At 43.5% G+C, this 25,219-nt stretch overlaps 1 protein-coding gene and 1 pseudogene across 3 annotated transcripts in view; one reads left to right on the top strand and one right to left on the bottom strand.

Moving 5' to 3' along the window:
* The window catches only part of Plekhm3 (pleckstrin homology domain containing M3), a 169,282-nt gene that overhangs the window by 14,724 nt on the left and 129,339 nt on the right, over positions 1-25,219 (top strand). For all 3 annotated transcript variants that reach the window (XR_015047129.1, XM_021171504.2, XM_029477337.2), the window contains exons 2-3: positions 1,804-2,638; positions 19,344-20,276. Coding sequence is in view for 2 of the 3 variants with exons in the window: in XM_021171504.2 (XP_021027163.1) it covers positions 2,032-2,638; positions 19,344-20,276 (1,540 nt within the window). In the remaining variant the exon portion in view is untranslated. The remainder of the gene's footprint in view (positions 1-1,803; positions 2,639-19,343; positions 20,277-25,219) is intronic.
* On the bottom strand, positions 5,486-5,976 carry LOC110301192 (large ribosomal subunit protein eL31 pseudogene; annotated as a pseudogene).

Here is a 25,219-nt window from a genome sequence, read left to right as displayed (position 1 = left end):
ACTGGTAATCTTAGGAGCTTTATGTAATGTGATTGGTGTCTCTTCTATAAAATGAGAATCTTGTACTTTATGCTCATTTAATTATATTAATTTTTCTTAGTCTCTGATATACAAGATGAAATTGGAAAAAAAATCCCATTTCCAATTTTAGAATTACTGAAACTAGTTACAGAATACAAGAGACTGAGGCTTAACTAGAGACTCAGAAAGAATAAACAAGCCTAAACTGTGTTTGCAGCTAGAAACTTTGGAAACATTGTATGATGTTCTATGCAATACATGGTCAAACATATAGAAGCAGTCAAGTTCATAGTTACCACCTCTTTATAAGAGAAGCTGACCACAGTTTCTATGATCTGTATACACCACTGATACAGCTAAAGGACAGACTTTGGTCTGGGGTATGGTTCAGTTGGTGGAATGTTTGCTTGGCATGCACAAAGCCCTGGGTTTGATCCCCAGCACCACCTACAATCAAGTGTGGTGGTGAATACCTAAACTGCAGTGCTTGGGAGGTGAAGCCAGGGAACCAGCAGTCAGGGCATTTTCAGTTTTATAGTGGGGTTGAGCTCAGCTTGGTAAATGGATAAGTAAAGTTTCTGTATATTAGTTTCACTTACATAGATTAAACAACATAGTTCACTGCTATTGATTTAAATATATTGGTTTAATGGCCTAGCAGCTGAAAATTAATTGATTAGTCATAAAGTTTTTGGAAAAAAAAAGCATGTCTCTCTGCTTTTTCAGTGCTGTATTACTAATTGATAGTTTTATCTACTTATAAGCAGTAAAGAAGAAAAAAAATTGTTGCCTAATTTTATTCTATCTTTTGTTAAAGACACACAGGTATATGTGACTTCTGGGCACCTGAAATGCAGCCAGTGTGACTGAATTGAAATAGCCATATATGGCTGGCTGCTGTTTACTGTATTGGATTGCGTCATACTCAAGGTCTGCTCTAATTGTACCTGACTCTGGAGGTCTAGCATTTTCCAGAGAGAGTGGGTTAGTGCTTATGTAGCCTTCTTCCTGCTCAGGTCGCGCCATGAGGTACCTCAGGTCCAGAGGGAAGAAGTGATGACCTAAAGCCTGCTACTTGGGCCATATTTTTGCCATAGGCTTTTGCCTGGATTCCCCACTCAGTCATGGGCTCATAATCCCCTGGCTTTTAGTTCTAGGCAGTACAGTCTTCTGTACTCTGAGGCAAACATGGCAACCAGGGAGTGTGGCACTTGAAATCGTTTTCCAGGAAACCTGGAGAATTCTGAGGGCAAGACTTATCATTAGGCTTTATTTGTTATAACCCAAGGAAGCGCAAACAGCGATATTAACATTCAGGTTTAGTCTCCCTCTCCGCTTCTCCCTGCACCTTCACAGCCAGCAGACCGTGAGTGATTTTTAAGTGTTGTGAAAGCATTCATGACTTTTAGGCCGATTGCAATTTAGGCCCAGGCACAGAATCCCTGGTGTCTTTTGCTTACTATTTTAGGTCAGCAGATCAGAGAGTTTTGCCAGGGCAGTCTTTTTACAGCTGCTCTCAAAGGCGTCTCTGTGTGAATAAAAGCTGTTGGCCTTATTTCCCATTATCAGGTGCTCCATGCTGCTCTGCTTAAGTTCTCATACAAAATAAAGAATCATGTGTATTCTTGATACACAATAGGAAGTTTGTATAGGTGGTGTTGTACCCCTGTGTGCATGGCTGCCATAGAAAAGGCATAAAAGTGGGGATGTGATTGGGCAGACTTGTGCATTACAGAATACAGTAAACCCTGTACCAATGTTGTCTTGCTTGTTTTCTCTCAGGAAATTGAGGATTGGCAATACATTGCTTTGGCAAACACCGCCCTGCTGTCTTCACTGAGATCTCTAAGAACAAGCTCCCCGAACTCTTGTGCTTGGCCGTCTCTAGGCAGCCAGATGAAGATTGCTTCCTCTTGTTTTCACAGTTGCATTGCTGAACCACCTCTCTCTGTTGGCTGAGTGTTCATGACACCTCTTCCTGAAGCAGATTAGAAGCTTGGACCCTGTGTCATGGAAGCTTTGGAAGTAGATGACATCAGCCCCGCCTTAGAGGTCACTGAGGATTTCTTTAGTACTTTTGACAGTAAGCTGGAAAAGGCTGTCCAACAAGCAGAGGTTTATGGGATCCAGGAAGTCCCTGAACTGGTGGGGCATGAGGTACTTGGTAACATAACAGACAATGGTGCTTTAAGAAGCGTTGCTTCCCTGGGCAAGGGGACAATGATTTGGGACCACTGTAAGAGCAGGCTTCTAGAAACCAAAGCTCAAAATGTCTTCCCTGCCAAAGAACAGCTTATGGTCCAGAGAGGGACAGCCCCAGATAATCTTTCCTGGATGGCACAAAAGGAAGCGTCAACCTTCAACTTTTTCAACATCTGTCAGCGTCGGAGGGACAGACCTCGTTCTGTGAATGACTTATTGGATGAGACCACAACTTTCAAGCCAGGCCATGCTCGGTCAAGGTCTGATGTTACCCACGTAGACTGGCGGGTAGTCCTTAGCACCATGCCTTTGCAGCAGCAGCAGCAGCAGGCGTCCCTTCAAGGCACTCACTTTCCCAGGTCATCTTTTCTGTTGTCTTCACCCAACAAGGTTGAAGATGCTCAAGGAAATACAGGTATGGTTTACATCAGACTTCTAATGAACAGCTGTTGATTTCTTTTGCCCTTACATCTGCTGACTCTCCAGTACCCACATATGGCTTTTCTTTCTCCCATACATTGATATCTTTGCTTCAAATCAGCTCTCTTTTTATCTTCTGAAGAACTATTTAGTGATATTATGACTTCGGTTAAGTCTCCCTTTCTAATCTTCTATGTTAAAATATTATTTCACCTAAAATAGTATTTTCCTCTGAACACTGCTTGATACTGCATATTCGTATCAGATGTTTACCAAATCACACAGTGAGCTTTATTAATCTTGCTCTGTGTGTGTGTGTGTACACACTGTCCTGCAGAACTTTTCATCTGGCTGAAGGCATCAAGCATCAATGAAGCTTCAATAACTTTCTCAGAATAAGGGACAGTAAATGTCCCATGGAAATGTTTCTTGCTCCATATACACGTGAGAGGCAGTGACACTAAAAGGACACAGGAAAGAGAAGGCATCATGGCCTGGCTGCTCAGAAAAAGCTCATAGGAGACATGAAATGAGCTCGTCCTTGAAGGACATGGAAATTCAGGAAAAAAAAAAAAATCACAGAAGATGATAGTCAAAATCAGCGTGTGAACAAAGGTGAAATGGATGAGGTGTAGCCCAGTTGTAGAACCCCTGCTTAGTTAGCATGAAAAGCCCTGAGTTCAATCTCAGCCTGAGGGAAAACAGAAATGAGAATGCAGTGGAGAATGAGTGTGACCCGAGGCACGATAGCCTTTGGAATGTAGGTTACAGCAGTGCAGTTTCTGTCCATGACACACCACATTTCACAAACAGCAGAGTCACCCTTTAAGACACTTGTTCCCTGCCATACCCACAACTTGCCACTTCTTGTCTTTCCTTCTAGACCAGTGGTTCTCAACCTTCCTAATGCTATGACCTTTCCATACAGTTCCTTATGTTGTGACCCCTAACCATAAAAAAAAAATATAGTTGCTACTTCAGAACTGTAATTTTGCTACTGCTATGAACTATGATATTAATATCTGGTATGCAGGATATTGATACACAACTCCCAAAGGGGTCATGGTCCACAGGTTGAGAATTGTGTTCTAGACTCTTACAGATCTTCTAGAACAACTAGCGGGATTATAGACACAGAAGGAAAGGTGACGTTCCTTATAAAGCAAGGATGTGATGATGATCAGATACTAGGGAGACATCACATCACTGGGATCCCTGGGCCTGGAAGAATTGATAGCTTTGTATTGATCTGTTACATTCATGTAATAGGTAAACTCCTCAACTAGCAAATAACTGCAGTAGATGTCTGTTAGAATTCACATGGAATTTTGTCAGTCACCATAACCATTTGTAGATCTTGGCAGGACCCAGATGAAGAGGTTATCATATTTCCAACTTCATTTTTCCAGTGCGTTCTGATTATAAATCCAAGAACTGGGCATCCTTGAGTTCTCTAATGCACTGGTCTTTCCCTTTGAGCACCTGAGAAGCCATGGTTGTTACTCTTTTTTTACTTTTTTTTTTTTTTTAAGACAGGGTTTCTTTGTGTACCTCTGGATGTCCTAGAACTCTCTCTGTATGTCAGGGTAGCCTTGAACTCAGAGAGATCTGCCTGAGTGCTGGGTTTAAAGGCATGCACTACCACTCCTGGCTTGTGATTTAAAATTCTGGATACTAATTTATAGTGAGATCTAAGTAAAAATTTTAAAAGGATATTATAACACATGAGCTTTGTGGGATTGAAATAACACATCTTAGCCACTGCTTGGTCAGTGCCACAGGAGTAAGCACACTTGGGCAAACATGGTCATCTCACACCCTCTCTTTCTGACAAGCCCTGGGGAGCAGGCAAGATGTGTCATGATTATCTTACCAGGTGAATAGCAGGGCCCAGCAAGGGCCTGGTGTTGAGGCTGAGAGTAGAAATGCATTCTAGATTTGTGGCTGATTACCCGTTCTGAGCAGTATACTATTCTCATCTAGGTGCATACAGAGAGCTGATAGGAATTGGCCCTATGGATTTATAGGCACACAAGTCAGCCAGTCTGTTCCTGGGGTCAGGGCTGTCTCTCAGGGTGAGTTCCTAGTGGCAGAGCCACCCATGGAACAACAGATACTGGGAAGGCAGTGAGGTGTGAGATGACCCTTGAGGCCTTGACATAGATTTCACTGTCTTATTTTAGAAGCTTATGAGTGTGTTCTGGAGGCTACTTGCCTCAGACATAGACAGTCCAGGGCTGACTTTCAAAAGGAATATTGACTGATCTAGTGAAAAAAGGATGCTTCGGGGGTCCAGACATGGGATGTAGCTTGAAGTCATTCAATTTCATCATTACAATGTGCATTATCTGAAAATGATTGGCTAACAACGTCAGGCGGCAGGATGGGGGGTGAGGGTGGGGGTGGGTTCAGGTCATAAAATGATAAACAGGAACAGACCTGAGGCACAGTGGCAACAGTTATTCTAAAGAATTTCAGAGTATGTGGTAGAGACCAAAGTTTGTTAGCCAGCATCTTAGTAACATCCCAGTGTCTGCTGTCCCTGGGCAATACCACTCTGAGGCTTTGACTGCACTGTGAGAATGTCTGACTTTGAGCCCTAGCCCTGATGTCAGTTGTATAAAGAAGGCAAGCCGGGCGTGGTGGCGCACGCCTTTAATCCCAGCACTCGGGAGGCAGAGGCAGGCGGATTTCTGAGTTCGAGGCCAGCCTGGTCTACAAAGTGAGTTCCAGGACAGCCAGGGCTACACAGAGAAACCCTGTCTCGAAAAACCAAAAAAAAAAAAAAAAAAAAAAAAAAATAAAGAAGGCAGTTCTGCAACTTTACTTGACATTCAGCAGGCTAGCTCTCATCTACATTGGCAGTCTGTAGATTGTTGAGTGTGGTAACAGGCACATAAGTTACCAGTGTGTAGAGCTTGTTTGGGGAATCCTCATCTTTATTACATTTTCTGGATAGGCATACTCAGATGCGATATGGAACATTCCTTATTCCCTTGGCCCAGATGGCTTTATTGAGCCTGATGTCAATGCACACATCTGGGATCCCCATTTCCCTTATAGCAAACTTCCGAATTTCTTTGTGTGCCTGAGAAGCACGCTTTTTGAAGCCCACTCCATGGATGCGCTTGTGAATGTTGATGGTGTATTCTCGGGTCACCACCTCGTTGATGGCAGAACGGTCCATCTTCTCACCACCCTTCTTTACGGTAGCCATTCTGCCTGGCCCAAGTTGGAAAAGCAAGACTAGCTCTTAACGAACACAGATGAGTGTCTGTACTAATGCTCATGCTCTCTGTATTACTGTTATGTTACTTCCTGAGAAGCAGGATGCTCATAGGCATGAAGGAATTCCACAGAGGATAGAGGAAGTAGAATCCCGCCATCACAGAATGAAGTCCAGACATACACATCTTAAAGTAAAACATCTAATGACAGCATGGGTGTCAGATATGTTTTTAGATACGAGTAAAAGATTGTACACACACACACTTGCACCTATATCTGTTTTATATATTTTATGTATGTTTAATAGATTATGTGCACACACACATGAACCTGTATCTGTTTATTGGTTTTATGTATGTTCAATAGATTGTATGTACACACACTTGCACATGACAGATGAAGATGCTACTGTCTAGAAAGAATATTCAAATAGGACTCAGGAGTCATTTCCAAGCTCTAATCCTGTCTCACCATACAAATTTGGAAAAACCTTTTATTGTCTCTTTATAAACTTAGCAAGACAGATTGAATTATCTCTGCAGTCCTTCCCAGCCCTAAAACTGTATCATTCTAGGATGTGCTTGAATGGTGTGGGAACTAATTGCTATATTCAGATCAATAATTAAGATAATTTCATAACTGAAACAAAAGTATGGTTAGAATATTTTCACAAGTGAGAGATTTCTGTGTAACTTTTAAGTCTACTGCTACATGAACTGCAGTGGTAACTTTTTAAATGAAAAAAAAAAATTAAAGGAATCTTTTATATTCGCTGTAGAGTCCCGAATCTCAACCAACTACCAGAGTGGAACTTGCTCTCCTCCCTGACTGTGTCACATTTTCATCTGCTGGGCAAGGGCAGTGGTCAGCTGGGCTTTTGTTTCTGTAGGTGCCGCTCTGGTGACCCGGCATGCTCCTGGCCCTGTGTTTTCTTGTTCTGAGTACTTTAGGAGAAGGTCTCAAGCAGAGATTTTCTTTACGGCTAGACAAACCACTGCAGTCTAGTCCTTTATCCTGAGCTTCATGCTACTGCTTCAGTTCTCTTTCCCCATCTCTCACTTAAAAAAAAAAAAAAAGGCAAATTTGGGACTTGTACTAAAATGACTGCTTTTTCAATTATGCCGTTTCTTAAAAGCCCTGGAGCCAGGAGAGATGGAAATATTCATGTGGGTTTAGAATAAGTGAGGTCACCAGGACACAGTGTCTTGCTGAATTTGTGATTCACCCTCTCACAGATTAGTCAGTGTAAAAAAGTTGCTAAAATAGGTCACAGGAAGTTGATTGTGTATGGTCAAAATTTCCACTGGTTAATGATCCCTTTTTGGCCATGGCAGCCATAGGAGACCCAGTGCGCTTCACTGACGGCCTGTATTCCAATTCCTAACACTGCTGTAAGAGACCCCTGAAAATGGAGGGTTTGAGGGTCTTTGTGGGTGTTCTCTTAGTGCACTTTATTCTCTTTTGACTAGAAAAACGGTGCTTATTAATTTTTCAAACTTGTAGGTTATCTTTCTAAAGCATAGGTCTTTTGTGCTACTGTGTTCATAGAAGGGAACTCTGTAGGGCTGGAGAGATGACTTAGAGCTTAAGAGTGCTTGTTGCCCTTGCAGAGGACCTAGGCTTGATTCCCAGCACCCACACAGTGGTTTCCTGTAACTCGTGTTCCAGGAGATCTGTTGCCCTCTCTGCCATCTACAGGGGCCACACTCACACAGTAAACAGACATACTTGTAGGCAAAGAATACAATAAAAATAAAAGTATACAATTGAAACAAACAAATCGCGGCTCACTGTCACTTGTGACTCTGTGTGAACTTTATGAAGCATTTGGAATCTTTTCAGCCTTATCACCTTTGTTGTTCCTTGCCGAGATGTTTTGCCATTTTTCAATGGACCTTGTGCTTCTTGGTCTCTGGCTTTTGCCCAAGCTGTGTCTTTATAATGGAGATTCTCCTTGTTTTTTTTGCTTTACATAAATCCTTCATTATCTTTCAAGGACCAACTCAAATGCCACATTGTCCTTCAGACTCTTCCAGTTTGTTTTTCTCCCCCTTTTTCAGTACCCTGTTTTTTTTTTTCTTTCACACACACTTATTCTGTTGTATATTATAGTTAATTACTTTCTACCAATCCTTTATCTTAGACCAGAAGCCCTTTAAAAATGTGAACCATATTATAGAAAACTGTACTGGACCAAGTATGAGCACATGAAAAGTTGAGTTCCGTGTGTGTATATGTGAAAGGGAGAATATATGTGAGTATATGTGAGTGTGTATGTGTGTATGAGTGTATGTGTGTGTATGTATCTGTATTTGTGATTATGTGTGAGTGTGTGCGCACGCGCGTGCGTGCGCATGTGGAGACCAGAGAGCCCCATTAGATGTCTTCCTCTATCACTCTTTCTGAGGTAGGTGTCTTAGTCAGGGTTTCTATTCCTGCACAAACATCATGACCAAGAAGCAAGTTGGGGAGGAAAGGGTTTATTCGGCTTACACTTCCATGCTGCTGTTCATCACCAAAGGAAGTCAGGACTGGAACTCAGACAGGTCAGGGAGCAGGAGCTGATACAGAGGCCATGGAGGGATGTTCTTTACTGGCTTGCCTCTCCTGGCTTGCTCAGCCTACTCTCTTATAGAACCCAAGACTACCAGCCCAGGGATGGTCCCACCCACAAGGGGCCTTTCCCCCTTGATCACTAATTGAGAAAATGCCTTACAGTTGGATCTCATGGAGGCATTTCCTCAACTGAAGGTCCTTGCTCTGTGATAACTCCAGCTGTGTCAAGTTGACACAAAAATAGCCAGTACAATTGACCCCTTGTCAACTTGACACACAAACACATCACTAGTAAGCCTCAACCCTTACATTCTTATTCATCCCCAAGATCTAAATAACTTTAAAAGTCCCACAGTCTTTACATATTCTTAAAATTTCAATCTCTTTAAAATATCCATCTCTTTTAAAATCCAAAGTCTTTTTACAATTAAAAGTCTCTTAACTGTGGGCTCCACTAAAACAGTTTCTTCCTTCAAGAGGGAAAATATCAGGGCACAGTCACAATCAAAGCAAAAAATCAATCTCCAACCGTCCAACGTCTGGGATACAACTCACGATCTTCTGGGCTCCTCCAAGGGCTTGGGTCACTTCTCCAGCCATGCCCTTTGTAGCACACACGTCGTCCTCTGGGCTCCAGATGCCTGTACTCCACTGCTGCTGCTGCTCTTGGTGGTCATCTCGTGGTACTGGCATCTCCAAAACACTGCATGACCCCTTCAGTCCTGGGCCTTCAGTTACAACTGGGGCTGCACCTTCACCAATGGCCTTCCATGGCCTCTCACAGTGCTGAGCCTGAGCTGCTGTGTGACCCCTTCATGCCTTCAAAACCAGTACCACCTGGGTGACCCTTACACATTACCAAGTCCCACTGCAGAAGGAGTACAACCTTGCCTATCTCTGGAACACAGCCTCTTTGTGCTTTCAGAAAACACTTCCCAGAAGATGTCACCTCAACGATGCTGGTCTCTTCTTAATCACTGCTAATTTCTTAGCTCCAGCTAACCAGCATCAATAGTCCCAGTAATGCAAAGTTTTTGCTTTAGTAGTTCTGGTATCTTGTTAATCACAGCTGATTCTTCAGCCCCAGCTAACCAGAACTACAAAATCTTCACAATAAAAACAGCAATGGCCCTGAAGAGAGTCTTTAATTTTCCCTCTGAAATTTCACAACCCAGGCCTCCATCCTCTGCACTGTTCTCAACATTATCTTCCAAGCTCCTACACAGAATTCGACAGAGCTCTTAACACCGAATGGATCTTCTGGCCCAAAGTTCCAAAGTCCTTCCACAGTCCTCCCCAAAACATGGTCAGGTTGTCACAGGAATACCCCACTCTGCTGGTACCAATTTGTCTTAGTCAGGGTTTCTATTCCTGCACAAACATCATGACCAAGAAGCAAGTTGGGGAGGAAAGGGTTTATTCGGCTTACACTTCCATGCTGCTGTTCATCACCAAAGGAAGTCAGGACTGGAACTCAGACAGGTCAGGGAGCAGGAGCTGATACAGAGGCCATGGAGGGATGTTCTTTACTGGCTTGCCTCTCCTGGCTTGCTCAGCCTACTCTCTTATAGAACCCAAGACTACCAGCCCAGGGATGGTCCCACCCACAAGGGGCCTTTCCCCCTTGATCACTAATTGAGAAAATGCCTTACAGTTGGATCTCATGGAGGCATTTCCTCAACTGAAGGTCCTTGCTCTGTGATAACTCCAGCTGTGTCAAGTTGACACAAAAATAGCCAGTACAGTAGGGTTTCATTTTTATCCTGGCTCTTGCTCATTCTGCTGGACTGGCTAGCCAGCAAGCTCGGGGGACCAACCCTTTTATCTCAGTTTCCCCAGAGCTGGGGTTACAGACACCTGCTGCCATACCTGGCTATTTGCATTCGTATAAAGGATTGAAGTCAGGTCTTCATGCTTCTTGTACACACTTTACCAACTGAGCCATTGCCCTGTCCCTTGTTAGGCTGAAGTCTATGCATCAGCACTGAGGAAAATCAGGACAGGTAATGAATTGCTGTGCTCTTCCTTGGGACAGACTGTTTGTCCTTCTCTCTGCATTCCTTAGTTGCCTGTGGGCTTGGGCTTTCTCTGTCCACTTTAGTGTGTCTGTTGTTCTTGTTCAGCTCATGTTTAGGCAGTCATGTTGGCAAGACTTTACAGGTGTAGCTTCTGACATTAGTAGCCTTGAAAAAAATACAAGTATATATATAGACTGAACAGGTTGTGTTTGTGTATTTAGAAATATTTATGTATACACATATGAATGTAACAATAATTAATGAAAAAGAGGCCATAAATTTGAAAGAGAGCAAGGAATGGTATAAGGGAAGGTTTCGAAGGATGAAAGGAAAAGAGGAAGGGATATAATTATAGTATAGTCTCCAAAAATAAAAGAAATAATTTAAATAAAATCAGAACAGAATAGCTATATTTTTCCTCCTAAAATGGAGGTGGCTTCTGTTCCCCTTTCCTTATCTTTAGCTGTGTCAAGTTGAATAAAACTTATTAATATTTGTGGTAAGAGGGTTAATTTTGTACCAAGTCCCCTGCTGAGTGTTCATCCATTATCTTATTTCATATTTATAGTAGTTTAATATAATGGGTAATGTTGATCTGATTCTACAAGTTGAAATGGAGACTTAGACAGGTGACCTGACCCACAGCCATCTAGGTAAGACTGGGATCCAGCTAGGTATAATCCCAGAGAGGACATGTGACTACTCCACTCCGCTACCTCCTATCTCTAAACATGTCTAGGATTCATTCGCTCCACCACAGATACAGCTGTTTGATCTAGATTGAAGTTTTAGAGATTAGACTTCTACTCTCAACTTGGCCACTTTGTAACGTGATCCTTGCCAAGTCAGTTTGCTTCCTGGAACCTCTTTGCTGTCTTAAATCAGAATGTTTTCAAAGGCCAATGAGTGATGGCGTACCTTGTCAGTGTAAGACCATTAACGTTTTTTCTCTCCCATCAGTTACTGAGCACTTGGCTAATGCCAGGCATCATGTACAGCAATACTTAGCAAAAGTCCCAGAGAGGGGCAGTCCCCAGGGTTTTTTTTTTTTCTTTTTGCTCTTATCCTCAGTGTATTAATGATGTCTCTTTTCTCTGCTCTATGGTATCACATGGCTCCAGCAGCTCCAGGGCTTGCCTTCTGTGTCAACAGTAGGACTCAGAATCGAGAGACAGCAGTTCTTTTTGGTCTCTTTCTCAGAGGCTCCTAATGGCACCTCCGGCACCTCATGGTGGCATGCCCAATCTCAAGGCAATTTCTAGTCAAGGACAATAGAGTACTGTAAGTGTTAAACAAATTATGATTCTTTCCGTGTGCTAGACAAGAGGCCATGTCCCTGAGCATATACCTGATCAAAACGTGGCTTCTCCTGGAGAAGCATTGCACAGGTTTTGCCCTAGCTGGAGTTGAGAGAATAGAATTTTTAGGATTCCTTCTGGCTCTTACATTTTCTATGATTTGCTAAGTTATGCAAAGATGTGGTAATGGAATGCTGGTTGTCTTAGAGTCTAAGTAAGGGAGATCCTCTTAAGTTTATTTTCTTTAGATCATAGAAGCAGAGCAGAAAGCTCACTGTGGCACTTAATGACATAAAAATTTATATTTGGATTGTTTGCTAGGTTAAAAAGTTAGGTTTGTGATCTCCTAGTCAAGTTTACATCAGAGAAGAGAAATTGACCAGGACTTGATTGCCTGTGGCTACTACTACTTACCACAAAAATAACACATCCGGCTCATATTTTTCTTAGAGCCTATGCAAGTGACCTGCCTTTTCTTCTAGGTTTATGCGGGAGAACAAGTAAGATGCCTTTTATTACTTAGGAAGGTTCTTTAGTGTAACTGTAAAGAGTAGTATTCGATATTCATAACTGTGAAATATTCATTATTTCAAATTCATAATTTGATATGCATGATTATTTGATGCTGGCACCAAGTAATCTTTTCTGACAGAATCAGTTTATTAAGAAAAGTCTGGAGCCGGGCGTGGTGGCGCACGCCTTTAATCCCAGCACTCGGGAGGCAGAGGCAGGAGGATTTCTGAGTTCGAGGCCAGCCTGGTCTACAAAGTGAGTGCCAGGACAGCCAGGGCTACACAGAGCAACCCTGTCTCGAAAAACCAAAAAAAAAAAAAAAAAAAAAAGAAAAGTCTGTGGAGACAACAACAGGATATCCAAGAGGAAATGAGGATCCAGTATTGACAGTGTAGCAGAAGCCAGAGGCTCTGAACCAGACCAATGACTCATTGCAATGAACATTTGCAATTAAAGATATGTGGACAAAAGGGTATAGTGTGGGGCACACCGCAGCTTCCACTGCTAGGTTTTGTGTGTGTGTTCTTCTTATTTATTATTTTATTTTACTGGGTGGAGAGGTTGAAGGGGAGGAGGGTGGATATGAAGGGATGGGAAGATGAGTGGGTTTGGGGTGCATGATGTGAAATTCATAAAGAATCAATAAAAAGTTTTTAAAAAAAGGAATTGAAGAAAAAAAACCCAGGAAGAGTGTGTGGGGTAGTGTGTCTGTGTAATGCTGGCAAAAGTGTACTGGCACCATGGAGCATGCGTAGCGTGGCCCTTATGCTTCATGGGAGCGCAGGATGAGGGTAATCTCAGTTTCACTTCTCCCCTGTGCTGATATAAAGAGAACTGGGCTTTAAATTAGTTCAGAGTGACTTCTCTGCCCTCTGCCTTGAACACAATAGAAAACTATAACATGAAACGAATTCGAGAGTTGTCAGTTGTGTTTCGTGAGCTAAAATTGCAAGGAAAAGAGTAATGTTAGTGATCTAGGATGCCAGAGAAGTCCTCAGTGGAGTATTTCACCTCAGATCTGAGGGCCATCCACTAAGCTAAGGTAGTGAGAAACATCACATAGAGCGGATGGGTGGCCAGGGAACTGACCTGCACAGGAGAGCCCATGCTACCGAGGATGTTTAGACCAGGTACACTGACTTAATGTGGCATGTTTCAAATCTCTTTCAAGACACTCAAAAACATCCTGCATGTTGAGATTAGGATCCTTCACAGGAAGTCGGGAAGTTGGCAGGAACTGAGGGTAGGGATAGGACAGCCACCTTTCTAGTACCCATTTGTGCCCATGTAAAGGCCACCAATTAGAAGAGCACTCTTGGCTCTTGTTTGCATGCTCCACCCTGGGAAGGAGGGGTGGCCTATTAGCAAATTTTGGAGAGGAACTAGGTAAGAGTCTCTCTCACAGTAAGTACCAGTTCTGCTTTCAGCCTGCTCCAGACCTGCTCCTGCACGTCATCCGTCTTTCATGTGAGTCTCCGAAGGGGAGGACTGTGGCTGTGGAGGGCTGCTTGTGATACTACCCTACAATCCTGCCGCTGTGTTTGCTACAAACCTAAGTTGCATCCTCCAAACCAGCTGATCATTTTATCCACTTGTGTCTGACGACCTTGCCGGGCTCAGTTGGTTTAAATCTTTGGTGAGGAAGAAGAATGCAGTTTACAGGGTCTCCTCCAGCTTCATTGGCACGCACAATGGATTGATGGGTAAAAAGAACTAGAGGAGCCAGTTGTGCTAAACACTTCTGGAGGCTATGACAGGAGAAACAAAGTTTGAGGCTAGCCTGGACTTATTAGCTAGACCCTATCTTAAGAAAGGAAGGAAGAACAGACGGACTGAGTGGGAGGCCCTGTTAGCCTTTATCATGTGAGGAGATGACTTAAATCAGAGTGACTGTGGCAAGGAAAAGGAAATAAGACATGTGAACAGTAAAGAGGATAGACTTGGGGACAGATGGGTTTCCTTAAAAACCCATAAGGAAAGAAAGGCCCACCATTTGAGTGCCGCTTTGCTTCCTGTCTTCTCTCAATAACCAGCTCCACCCGGTCCAACATTGACACGACCCCCTTTTCAAAATGTGACAGAACTTCTCAGACGGAGATCTTTCTTCTCTGAATCCATTAGCTGAACTTGTTGAAAGGCTTTGAGCACTTTAGACTAGATAGCATGGACTCTCAGACCCATTTTCTCTTCTCTTCTGTCGGCTACCAACACCAGATCCTAGCAAAGCTTCCCACAGATTCCAGCAAAGTTGTTTGTTGATACATTGTACATTGGTAGAGACAGCCCCTGGTATATGGGAGAAAAGACATCAGGATGACTGTCCTTGGAGGAGAGAATTCTTAGCAGAAAATACAGGAAGGTGATGTGGTAGAGGAGAACTGAGAATGGTTCTCTAATTTGAGTGTAAGGTGTAGTCTCACTAAGGTGAAAATGGAGGTAGGGTGGAGAAGGGTATGGGTAGTACATAAAGCATTGGAAAAGAGAGGGGGTTAGATCAAGTATGAGAAAGGGTGAGAGACCTTACAGACATATCAGGACAGACACTACCCCTCAGAACATGGATTATTAATGTGGGATTGTGAAAATAACATGAATTTGAAAGTTCCCATTTTTGTCATCTGGTGGTGGTGGCACAGGCCTTTAATTCCAGTACTTGGGAGGCAGAGGCAGGTAGAACTCTGAGTTCAAGGCTAGCCTGGTCTACAGCCAGGCTAGACATAGACCAACCCTGTCTCAAAAAAAAAAATTCTGATTGTTTAAATAGAGATACATCTATAGTTGAAATGGTATAATGCCTTTAATTTACTTTCAGACATTCTAGGAAAATAATGAAACAAAAATCAAGAGTTAAAGAGGTACAGGTGACAAAACAAATGTAGTAGAAACTTGATGGTGTGTGTGTGTGTTGAATGTATATGTATGTGTGCATGTTTTTGAATATACTTTCCTGTGTATATATGGAGACCAGAGACCAACAGCATCATGTGCCTTCCTCTGCCTCTCCCCACCTTGTTTTTTGAGACAGGCTTCTCACTGAATTTGGAGCTCACAGTTTTGGCTAGATTGGCTAGCCTGCAAGCCCTTGGGATCTTCCTCACACCAGCCCCTAAGTGCAGGGGTTGTAGATTTGCACCCCTGCCTGGCTTTTTGCTTGAGTGCTTGGGATCCAAACTCAGGCCCTCATTTGTATTTACCTACGGAGCCATCTCCCTACACAAGTGCTTTCTGAAGCTGAATGAATATCTTCACTTTCTACATGTTTTTGATGGTGTTTGAAATTTTCCATAATGGAATATTGTTGGTTAAGCTTAGAAGCTTGGACTAAGTAAGTATGACTTTTAGAATGTGTGAATAGGTTTAACCGGACAAGGAATATGGAAAGGGCTAAGAGAGACCCAGAAAGCTGTGGGATAGCCAGGAAGGAGGCAGCCTGGCTCTTGATGAAGATGGATGTCTTGGGATGGAACTGTTTTGGAGAATCGATGAGGAAGTAATGATAAAGAGGAACTCTGGTGGGTGAGGTGTCTGGTGGGTGGGGCGTGCAGAGGTAAGTCAGGTGCAGGCAGGAGAGTTCTCTCTTCCTCTTTAGTTAGCTGCAGTCATGGTTCTGATACCACTGCTCTGGGGAGGACCAGGAGAAGTGGAAAGGGACCTTCATTAAAGAGGAAGTGAGCCAGCTCTGACAGCCAGCAGAGATGCTGGGCAGCAGGGAGTATAAGTGGTGGATGCGCTTGCCTGCTTCTTAGTTTTATGAAGAATTTCTGTGGTTGCTTCATTATGAAAGTGGTGGGTTATGGTGAATTTTTAAAAAAGATGTTTTTGCCAGCACTTGGGAGGCAGAGGCAGGCGAATTTCTGAGTTTGAGGCCTGCCTGGTCTACAAAGTAAGTTCCAGGACAGCCAGGGCTATACAGAGAAACCCTGTCTGGAAAAAACAAAAAACCAAAAAAAAAAAAAAAATGTTTCTGCATTTTCAGGGAAATGGTATAAATCTTATTATTTATCTATCTGAATCTCTTATATTCATTAAGATTGAAATTTTGAGCACTTTAAAATGTATGTATAAATTTAATGAGTTAAAATGCTAAGATCTAGGGAAAACTCCAACTATGGCAAAATAATGAGTTTACATATCTGTGTTTATGTGTTTGTGTATATATATATATATACATATATATATATGTATATGTGTGTATATATGTATATATACATGTTTATATGTATATATGTGTGTGTATATATGCATATACACATCTATATCTTCTCATTTGTCAGTAGCAAAAAATATTTAAAATAAGCTTCAGATCACATAGAAAGTACTAGTTTCTGGAAATCAGAGAGACATGGTCGTTCTCCAGCCCTATAGTTACAGATGATTAATCCTTCAAGCACAAATGTAAGAAAAGAGGACATGAACAGTGCTGGTCTGAGAAAGGAGTAACTCCTGAGAAGCTTGCTGGACTTTCCTGCCTTCCTGCCTTGTTTATTAGTTGTATGGAGACAGGATTTTTCATGGCAGCCTAGGCTGGCCTCAGACACAGCGATACTCCTGCAGCCACTCCGTGCAGGCTCAGGCCGGGAGCAGAACAAAGACACAAGTTCCTGTTGTGTGGGAAACAGTGTCGAGCACACTTTAGCTTTCTACCCTGGAGATATCCTAGGGAAAGTTCTTGTTCCTTCCGTCTGACCTGTCATCTACATCTGAGTGTAGACCTCGGAAAGGGGTGAGCACGGTCTGCTGTGCTGCTGGGCCAGCAGCTGCAGTAAAAGGCTCTCAGGGAGTAAGAAAGGGAGGTGGTAATTTCTGTCTAAAAGCAGGAGAGCTGGGTTCTGCTTCACTCGGGAGCTCATAGCTGAGCTGCTGGGTCACAGCTGGGAGGGCTGAGCAGGGCACAAGCCGAGGTCTGACTGTAAGAAGGCGGCCTGATGGAAATGAGAGGGCAGAGGGGGCAGCAGTGCCACTCAGCCCTGCCTGCCTCCTGCGCTGTCAGTAGAGAGATGTCTGAGAGTAGGCACCCATTATCTCTTTCTACAAAGGGGCTAGCGTGGGCTGTGAGAAATTAACGGCTTTTTAGTTACCACAGAAACAGTAATGAATTAACATTGGGACCAGAGACATAAAGCAGCTGAAACAGACTGTTCACCACCTCTTGTCTCTCCTTTCCTCTGCTGGTTTGGTATTTTAAGATGAGAACTAGCTAGTCCGTTTGTCTGTCCATCCGTCCATCCTTCCTTCTGCTCCTCCCTCCCTCCCTCCCTCCTTCTCTCCCTCCCTCCCTTCCTCCCTCCCTCTCTCCCTCTTTCTTTCCCTCCTTACTTCTTTCCTTTTCCCCTTTGCAAGTGTGATCTATCTTCAGGGAATGACTCAGGTTGTGGCTGTTTGTAGAAGGTGTCAGCAGAGAGATTAAGAAGTAGTTTAGACGCCGGGTGTGGTGTCGCAAGCCTTTAATCCCAGCACTCAGAGGCAGAGGCAGGTGGATTTCTGGCCTGGTCTACAAAGTGAGTTCCAGGACAGCCAGGGCTATACAGAGAAACCCTGTCTCGAAAAACAAACAAACAAACAAACAAAAAAAGAAGTAGCTCAGACATAAAAATTTTTACCAGGTCACCTTTTTTTTAAAACCATTCTCTCCCATGGATATTCTTTCCTGGCAGACCAAGGTCTCAGGAGACCAGGTATGCCAGCCTGTACTTACAGTCTCTGCATCCAGGAAGCTGGGGCAGAAAGATCTTAATTTGAGGCTTGCCTTGGCTACCAAAAGAGAGCCTGTCTCAAGAAGTAAATTCCCAGGAAGTCTCTGTACTGATAGTCCCTTTTATTAAAGTTCTGCATGGCATTCCGTGAGGGTTACCACAGATTAAAGATGCTGTGACTGGATAACTTTGCAAGTGAGGAAAGGGAGAAAAGAGGTGGGACGGGAATTACGCCCCTCGTGGGCTAGGTGTTGTGCCAGAAGCTCTATTTCTAATTTAACAAGTACTCTTTTTTATTTTTCATTTTTTATTTATTTAAGACAAATACTTGCTTTGTAGTATAGGCTAGAATGGTTCTCAGTGTGTAGCAGGCTGTCCTTGGACTCATGAGCTCTGTGATCCTCCTGCCTCGGTTTTTCCAGTGCTGACATTACGAGTATATACCTATACCTACCTAACAATATTGTATTTACTAAGGACCTGTTTCTGTAGTGATAAGGTGTTGTCCTGTGTGCTATACTGTAGAAAGGAAAAGAGATCTTCTCCATTAGTGAAGACAGACTTGAAAAAACAAACTTTAAAATACCGTTTGCTTGGACATTAAATAGCTTAGATAACCTAGTCTGATAAAAGCTTGTGGTAGAGGAATATTATTGTAGGGCTGCCTGATGCTGACCAGGGCCGTGTGCCTACCGATAAGATGAGGGAAGGCGAGAGAAGTCGGGAGGAAAGTTAATTGTGTAGTCGCTTGCTGAAGCAGTGGACAGAACCTCACAAGCCAAGGGCACAGCATAAGCACAGTAGACTCGAGAGAAAACTGCCGCCTGAGGAGAGACCTCGAAGGCGATGTAGCTGAGCCAAGGGTAGAGATGGTGCTGGACAGAAGGGCCTGCTGCTGTCTTTAGGGCTGATGAACTTGCCTGAGGAATAGGAGTTTCTAAGCAGCACAGTTCACACTCTTTCTGTTCTCCTCTTCTGGCTTCCCCAGCCTAGGAAAAGATAGGAGTCTAAGCAGGGAAGTAGCTTGTGTGCAGGAATGCGCTCTTGTGTCCTGGAGCTCTATGGAATTTACCTACAAAAGGAGGACCTGGCAATGTGACTGATGCACAGGACACACGTGCTTTGTTCACAGCTTTCTCAGCATGTCTGTGTGGCACCCAGGCCCCTGTGTCACAGTGGCATTGTGTGCTCCCTATGTACTCTTGTGCTTGTTCATTACCTCGGGGTAAAACATTTCCTAGATACGTCTTGCCAGTTAGGTGCCACGTAGAATGTCACTATTTTGTTTTATCTGAACCAGAAAGATGTCACGCCCCCACCCCAATGTGATTGGTTTTATGTGCCTGTTTTCTCATAATTAATTATTACTTTGACTTTTCTTTTTTTCTTTCCAGAGCACAAGCAGACATTCCCAAACATACTGAAGAAGGGTTATCTGGAGATCAGGAAGAACCATGACAGTTACTGGCAAAGCTGTTATGCAGAACTCTCACCCTACAACTTAAACTTCTACAGCCTTGATAGCAGCGGCAATCAAAACCTGTATGCCACATACCAGCTTTCCCACTTCCAGAGCATCTCTGTTTTAGGCAATCTTGAAGCTAGGATGGTAGATACTGTTCTCTATGACAATTCTCAACTGCAGCTAAAGGCAGAGTCTCCATGGGAGGCATTGGACTGGGGGCAGAAGCTCTGGGAAGTCGTGCATGCTGCTGTACCCAATTACATGGGACGGCAGGGTGAGATGGCAAACTCTCCAGGACTCATCCATCATGGTGACTGTGCACAGAACCACTGTTTACAGAAGAAATCCAGTGGGCTGCTGGCCTCCCCTGTCTTGGATAGCCCCAAACAGTACCAAAATATCCTCAAATCAGGGACACTCTACAGACTGACTGTCCAAAACAACTGGAAGGCCTTTACATTTGTGCTGAGCAAGGCCTATCTTATGGCTTTCCACCCTGGCAAGCTAGACGAAGATCCCCTGTTGAGCTACAATGTGGATGTGTGTCTGGCTGTGCAGATAGACAACCTGGATGGTTGTGACTCTTGCTTTCAAGTCATTTTTCCTCAGGATGTCCTCCGCCTCCGGGCTGAGACCCGACAGAGGGCTCAGGAATGGATGGAGGCTCTGAAGACAGCAGCCAACGCTGCAAGGAGTTCTGAGCAAAACCTGCAAGTCACACTGCGGAACAAACCCAAGGATCAGCTAAGTGGCCGCGAGCTGCGGAAGAACAAACGCCAGTCTGTGACCACCAGCTTCCTGAGCATCCTGACTACGCTGTCTTTGGAGCGAGGACTCACTGCTCAGAGTTTCAAATGTGCAGGTATGGAGTGCCCGCCCGTCTAGCCTGATGCTCATGCTGGAGCTTCCCCAAGCCCTATGTGGCATTTCACCTTTAACCCTTCTCATTCAACAATGTAGATGTTCGTGTTACAATTGTCTGTATATCAAAAGCATCTCTCCTCTAAGAAGTGTACTGCATTAAAAATACGCTGGGTTCCAGGTCAGCTAGGGCTGTGAAGTGAGATAAAATAAATAAATAAAATAAAATCTAAGTAGTGCACAGGGGGCTAAGTTAAGTTGGAAGCTAGTGTGGGCTACATATCAAGTATCAGGTCTGTCAGGGCTACTGTGTTACAGTGTGAGGCCTTTTTTCAAAAATAAACCAAACCAAACAAAATCTATCCATCCTAATGCCCTTTGGTAATGTAAATAGAAGCAGCTATGCTTACCTCAGTGAATCACAATGACTTGGCCAAAGCCTGGCCAAGATGGGATTTAGGCTTCCTGAGTCAGCAGGATTCTATCTCCTCTGCCTTCTTGAATAATGATCACTGTAACTGTGCATGTCACAGATTGTTTCATGACAGAACTTTGCATCCCAGCTAACTACTGACATTCCTTAGGCAAGGCGAATGTTGTTCCTAGCTAGCAGCTGAAATTGATCATGTCCTTGTCAAATCTTGTTACAGTAGAATCTATAAAGTTAGTATTGAGGACAGTGGGGATGGCCAAAAGAGGGTGAAGAGCAGATGACTGCTGAGATAGGAGGGGAAGCCCAGTGTCCCTGGAACACTGTAAGATTGACAGAGTGGGCCTCACTCAGAGGTCTTCAACAGTGTTATTCCTCTTTATCCCCATTCTCCTCGCCTCTCACAAACACTGAAATAGGAAGAGAAAGGCGAGAAAAGGTCTCCCCCTAAACCAGATTTGTTCACCTACTAAGCTAAATTAAAGTTACCTCCCTTGCAATTGTCTTGATAACTTACCACAAAGACAGACTTAATTGGAAGCCTGATGGAGAAATTTTAAATTCAAGCATTGTAGACTTAATAAGTATGCATTTAAAAGTGAACAAGAATAAAGATCTTACCACCAGCCAAGAGTTTATGCTCTGTTCTTGCCCTGCATTGAAAAAAGCAAATGGTGATGGTCAGAATGAAAACCTACACCTTAAATTCACTAGTCACGATGGCCGCCTTTCTACTGGAAAACAATGGACTTTAAGGAGGGTCTTAGTGACTGTGCATAGGAACTTTGCAGTGAGGATGGCAAAGGGAGAAACTCTGAGCCAGAAATACCAGCACAAGCAGATGTGGCAGTACCCACCTGTAGTTCTAACACTGGGAAGGCTTCGAGGCAGGAGGATTGCCAGTTTGAGGCCAGTCTAGGATTGATCATGAAAACCTGTCTCAGAAAACAAATAAAAATCCGTTGAGAGCCAGCATAGAAGCCACAGGAGGTAATGTGTGTGTGTGTCTGTATATATGACAGAGCAGACCTGTGCTGAACCAGTTAACTACTTTTGGAAGTGTTTTTGATAAGAAAATACTACCTTTAGTAGTTTTGGTTTGTTTAATTTGTCATTTATTTATTTTACTTATTTTAGAAATTGTTAGCATTTCAGTGTCTTTTTGGTGCATATATTATTATATTTTGGAATTCAGGCATTCAGTAATACCATACTAATTGCTTACAGGATAGGGGTCCTGAATTCATAATATACTTGTGTGACATTAGATTGCTGATAGAGTCCATAAATTCCTTGTTATTGGAAAATAGGAGACTAGCCCAGCCTTGTTCTCAAGTCGGTCACTGGAGTCTCTGCCTTAAGAGACTGTATAGTAAGAGAATGAAGAAAGCCCTGCATGGGCTGTGAAGGCTGCCATTCAGTTAACACTTCTCACCTGTCTCTCAGTTTGCTTCCTGAAGGAGCATGCATTGCCCATATGTTGCATTGCATTGAGTAAAGGGAGTGTTGGAGAGCAAGCCCAGTGCATCTAAAGCTTGGAGAGAGAAAAACAGGGAAAGGCAAAGCGAGGAGCCGAGGCCCGGAGAAGGAAGTGAAGGAGAAGAGGGAAAGTATTACATAATGGGTGAGAGCAGACCTTTCTGGCAGTGTCTGTCACCCAGTTCCCTGTGACACGATGCCTCCCTTGGCTGTCTAAATTTGGAGCTTGATAAATCTGGACTGTTGGGGGTAGCTGAGTACGGAGAGCAGGGAGCTCAGCACAGGGTTACAAGTGGAATTGGGTTGCTCCCTCGCGCAGCTGGTGCTTCATGCTTCGGCTTGGCACTCCGGTGGGTGCAGGTGCGTTTCTAGTTCAGAGAGACCGCTAACTTGTAAGTGTGTAATGTACAATGTAGTGCATTCCAGAGTAAAACCAGTTCACTCGCTTTACAGCATATGTGGTTTGCAGGCCTTTTCATTCCTAGTGCTAAACCAGGAAGGAAGATTGTTTTTCTGCCTCAGGTTGGGAATTATTCTGTGTGTCCTGTAGGGGGCAGAGTCTCAAAAGAAAAAGAAAAGAAAAAGCTTTGTTATACAAACCTGAATGTTTTTTAAATTAGTGGGAGGCTGTTAGAGGTTGCTATAGCAGATGGCCCTTTTAAGGATCCATGTTTCTCTCAGCATTGGTAATTTAAATCACTTGCTTTGCTTTTTGTAACTGTGTCCTGATGACACAGACCGGGTGGAAAAGCAGCTAGAGACTAGCATGTTTGCCTTCCAGGCTGTCAATCAGTTCAGCACATTGGACTTCATGCACTCTTTGAGAAGCAAATTCACAGACTTTCATGGCTTTAGTGTATCTCTTTAGACTGTTAAGTTTTTAATGTCTACTTAGTCCCTCCCCCAATAAATATTTGGATGAATAAGTGTTAACTGGAAGGTTGCACTGAGTAGGCTCTTAATTCTGTTGTCATTTGGTTGCTATTTAGAGGAGCTACAAATATTGGCTTTTACATATATAAAATATGGACAGTTGGTCCTGTTTCACTAAATTCTTTCTCTAAGTGAAGACTTCTTAGGTCTCTTAAGTTTTAAACAGTTCCTACAGAGAAAATGGAGCATGACCATACCAGGATGCCTGAGGTTATGGTTTTGAAGCTATATGGGGAACCATAACTCCATATTTCTTGGCTCATGCTTAGACTTAGGATAGTTGTGTGTGCTAGCTGCATAGCTTCCTCTCCAGCTCCGTGGCTGCTTAGCAAGCCCTTGCTACAGAAGCCTAACCATGGTCAAGCCTGTCTCCTGAGGACCCCTGAGCTTTCCAGTCCCACCTCCTGACGTCTGAGAACCCATTCCTGTGCTTGTTTGCTTATTCTCTGCTTGCCAAGTGCATGGCTGTGCCTGAGGTCAGAGCGTTAGAAATGTGGACGTAGCCCCTTCCCTCATTAGACTGTAGGCAGCTAGGAATGTTAGATATTAAATAATAACATTGGTAACTGCCAAATAGCCACGACCAGATTCACAGATGTGACAGCCACATTCCAGATCCCCGAGCCGTCAGAGGTAGGTAGAGCCAGGTAGGACCGTAGAAGATCATTTCTGGACTATAAAAAAGGCACTCAATGCAGATGAACTTCATGTTTGACCATGACGTCACAGAAAGTTCTTGAGCAGAGCAATGCATGCTGGGTGAGGTGCTGCAGAAGTGTTATTTGGGGATGCTTCAATATGGCCTCTGTCAAAAGCTTCTACAATAGAAAATGAGGTGTGCTTCTTTAGTGAAACATGGGCTGGAATTCAGAATTGTATTTGACAATAAGGAACCTGTGATTTTAAAATATTAATTCTTAAAAGGTGATTGTTCAGTTTATTAAAATATTTATGTAGTACATGGCCATAAGTGTTTCTAAATTTGGTTATTCATAGCTGCTGTATACATTAGATTAAAACATGCTTGTTTTCTTTAGGAATTTGACATGTGTACCTACTCAGCAGATACATCATTTTCTTGGTGTTGGGGCACACAGTTAAGTTCCCAGCAATTAAGAAACCTAGCAATTGAGTGCAATAGTTTCAAGAGCCTGTGACTAAATGGTGTGACAGGGATGCAGTGCTCACATTCAAAACTGTTCCTCGTGACACTGTTCTGTAGTCTGCGTGTGATTTGGATGGCCCACTTAGGGCAGTGCTCATGAGTGAAACTGAAGTTGAGTGTGGGAAGGGACGAAGAGTGGGCCTAGGGCTGCCTCCTGGGCTTCCCTCTGCCGGTTTTATGGTCTGTTCCCTGGCTGCTGTTTAACCTCTGAGGACTGTTGTTGGTGACTGTGCATCTCTGGCACCAAGAGCTGTTACTTTCCTTTTTCTCCCCCTCCAGCCCTTGGGAGGGGGTAAACTCAAAGGGGGGAAAAGTTTTGCTGTGAATTCTTCAGCCATTTAGTGCAAATTCCTGTAATTACCGGCATTGTGTCTCCTCTGAATGGCACATAATACAGCAGAAGCCATTCCTAATTGAGACCTTACAGGAGGTACAAATCCCCTCTTTGTTCAGCCTGACAAATTAGTGCCAGAAAGTGGCAGGGTCCGAATGGGAATCAAAGGCAAGAAGCACAAAGATGGGACTTAAGGCTACAGTAATAACCCTCTCTTGTCCTGAAGGAAAAAAGTAATGACCAATGAAAATGAAGGCTTTTTCCCCCTTCTCTGTGTGTGTGTGTGTGTGTGTGTTGTTGTTGTTGTTGTTATAAATTCCCTTGACAGGACAGGACCTCGGGGCTGCTCTATTTATTTAGTAAAAGTGATTAAATAGTAATACAACAGGGTAGCCCATTGTTCCCCTGGGCACCCCCATCTCACAGACCCCTGTTGCCCTGGCTAATTGATTGACAATGAACCTCTGAAAAAGAAGTTTGTTGTTAGGACCTGGGATGTGGAGCATCCCTGCACCCTGCTGTGTGCATGCTCAGTTCATTTTTGTGTGAACTGTACTCCAATTTTCCTTTGCCTCACCTTACTGCTTCTTTCTCCCTTTGCTC

This window comes from Mus caroli, unplaced genomic scaffold (assembly GCF_978045245.1).
Source record: "Mus caroli unplaced genomic scaffold, Mus_caroli_1 scaffold_1, whole genome shotgun sequence".
NCBI lineage: Eukaryota > Metazoa > Chordata > Mammalia > Rodentia > Muridae > Mus > Mus caroli.
The sequence above is the reverse complement of the archived record's forward strand: the minus strand, read 5'-3'. Positions and strand labels throughout refer to the sequence as shown.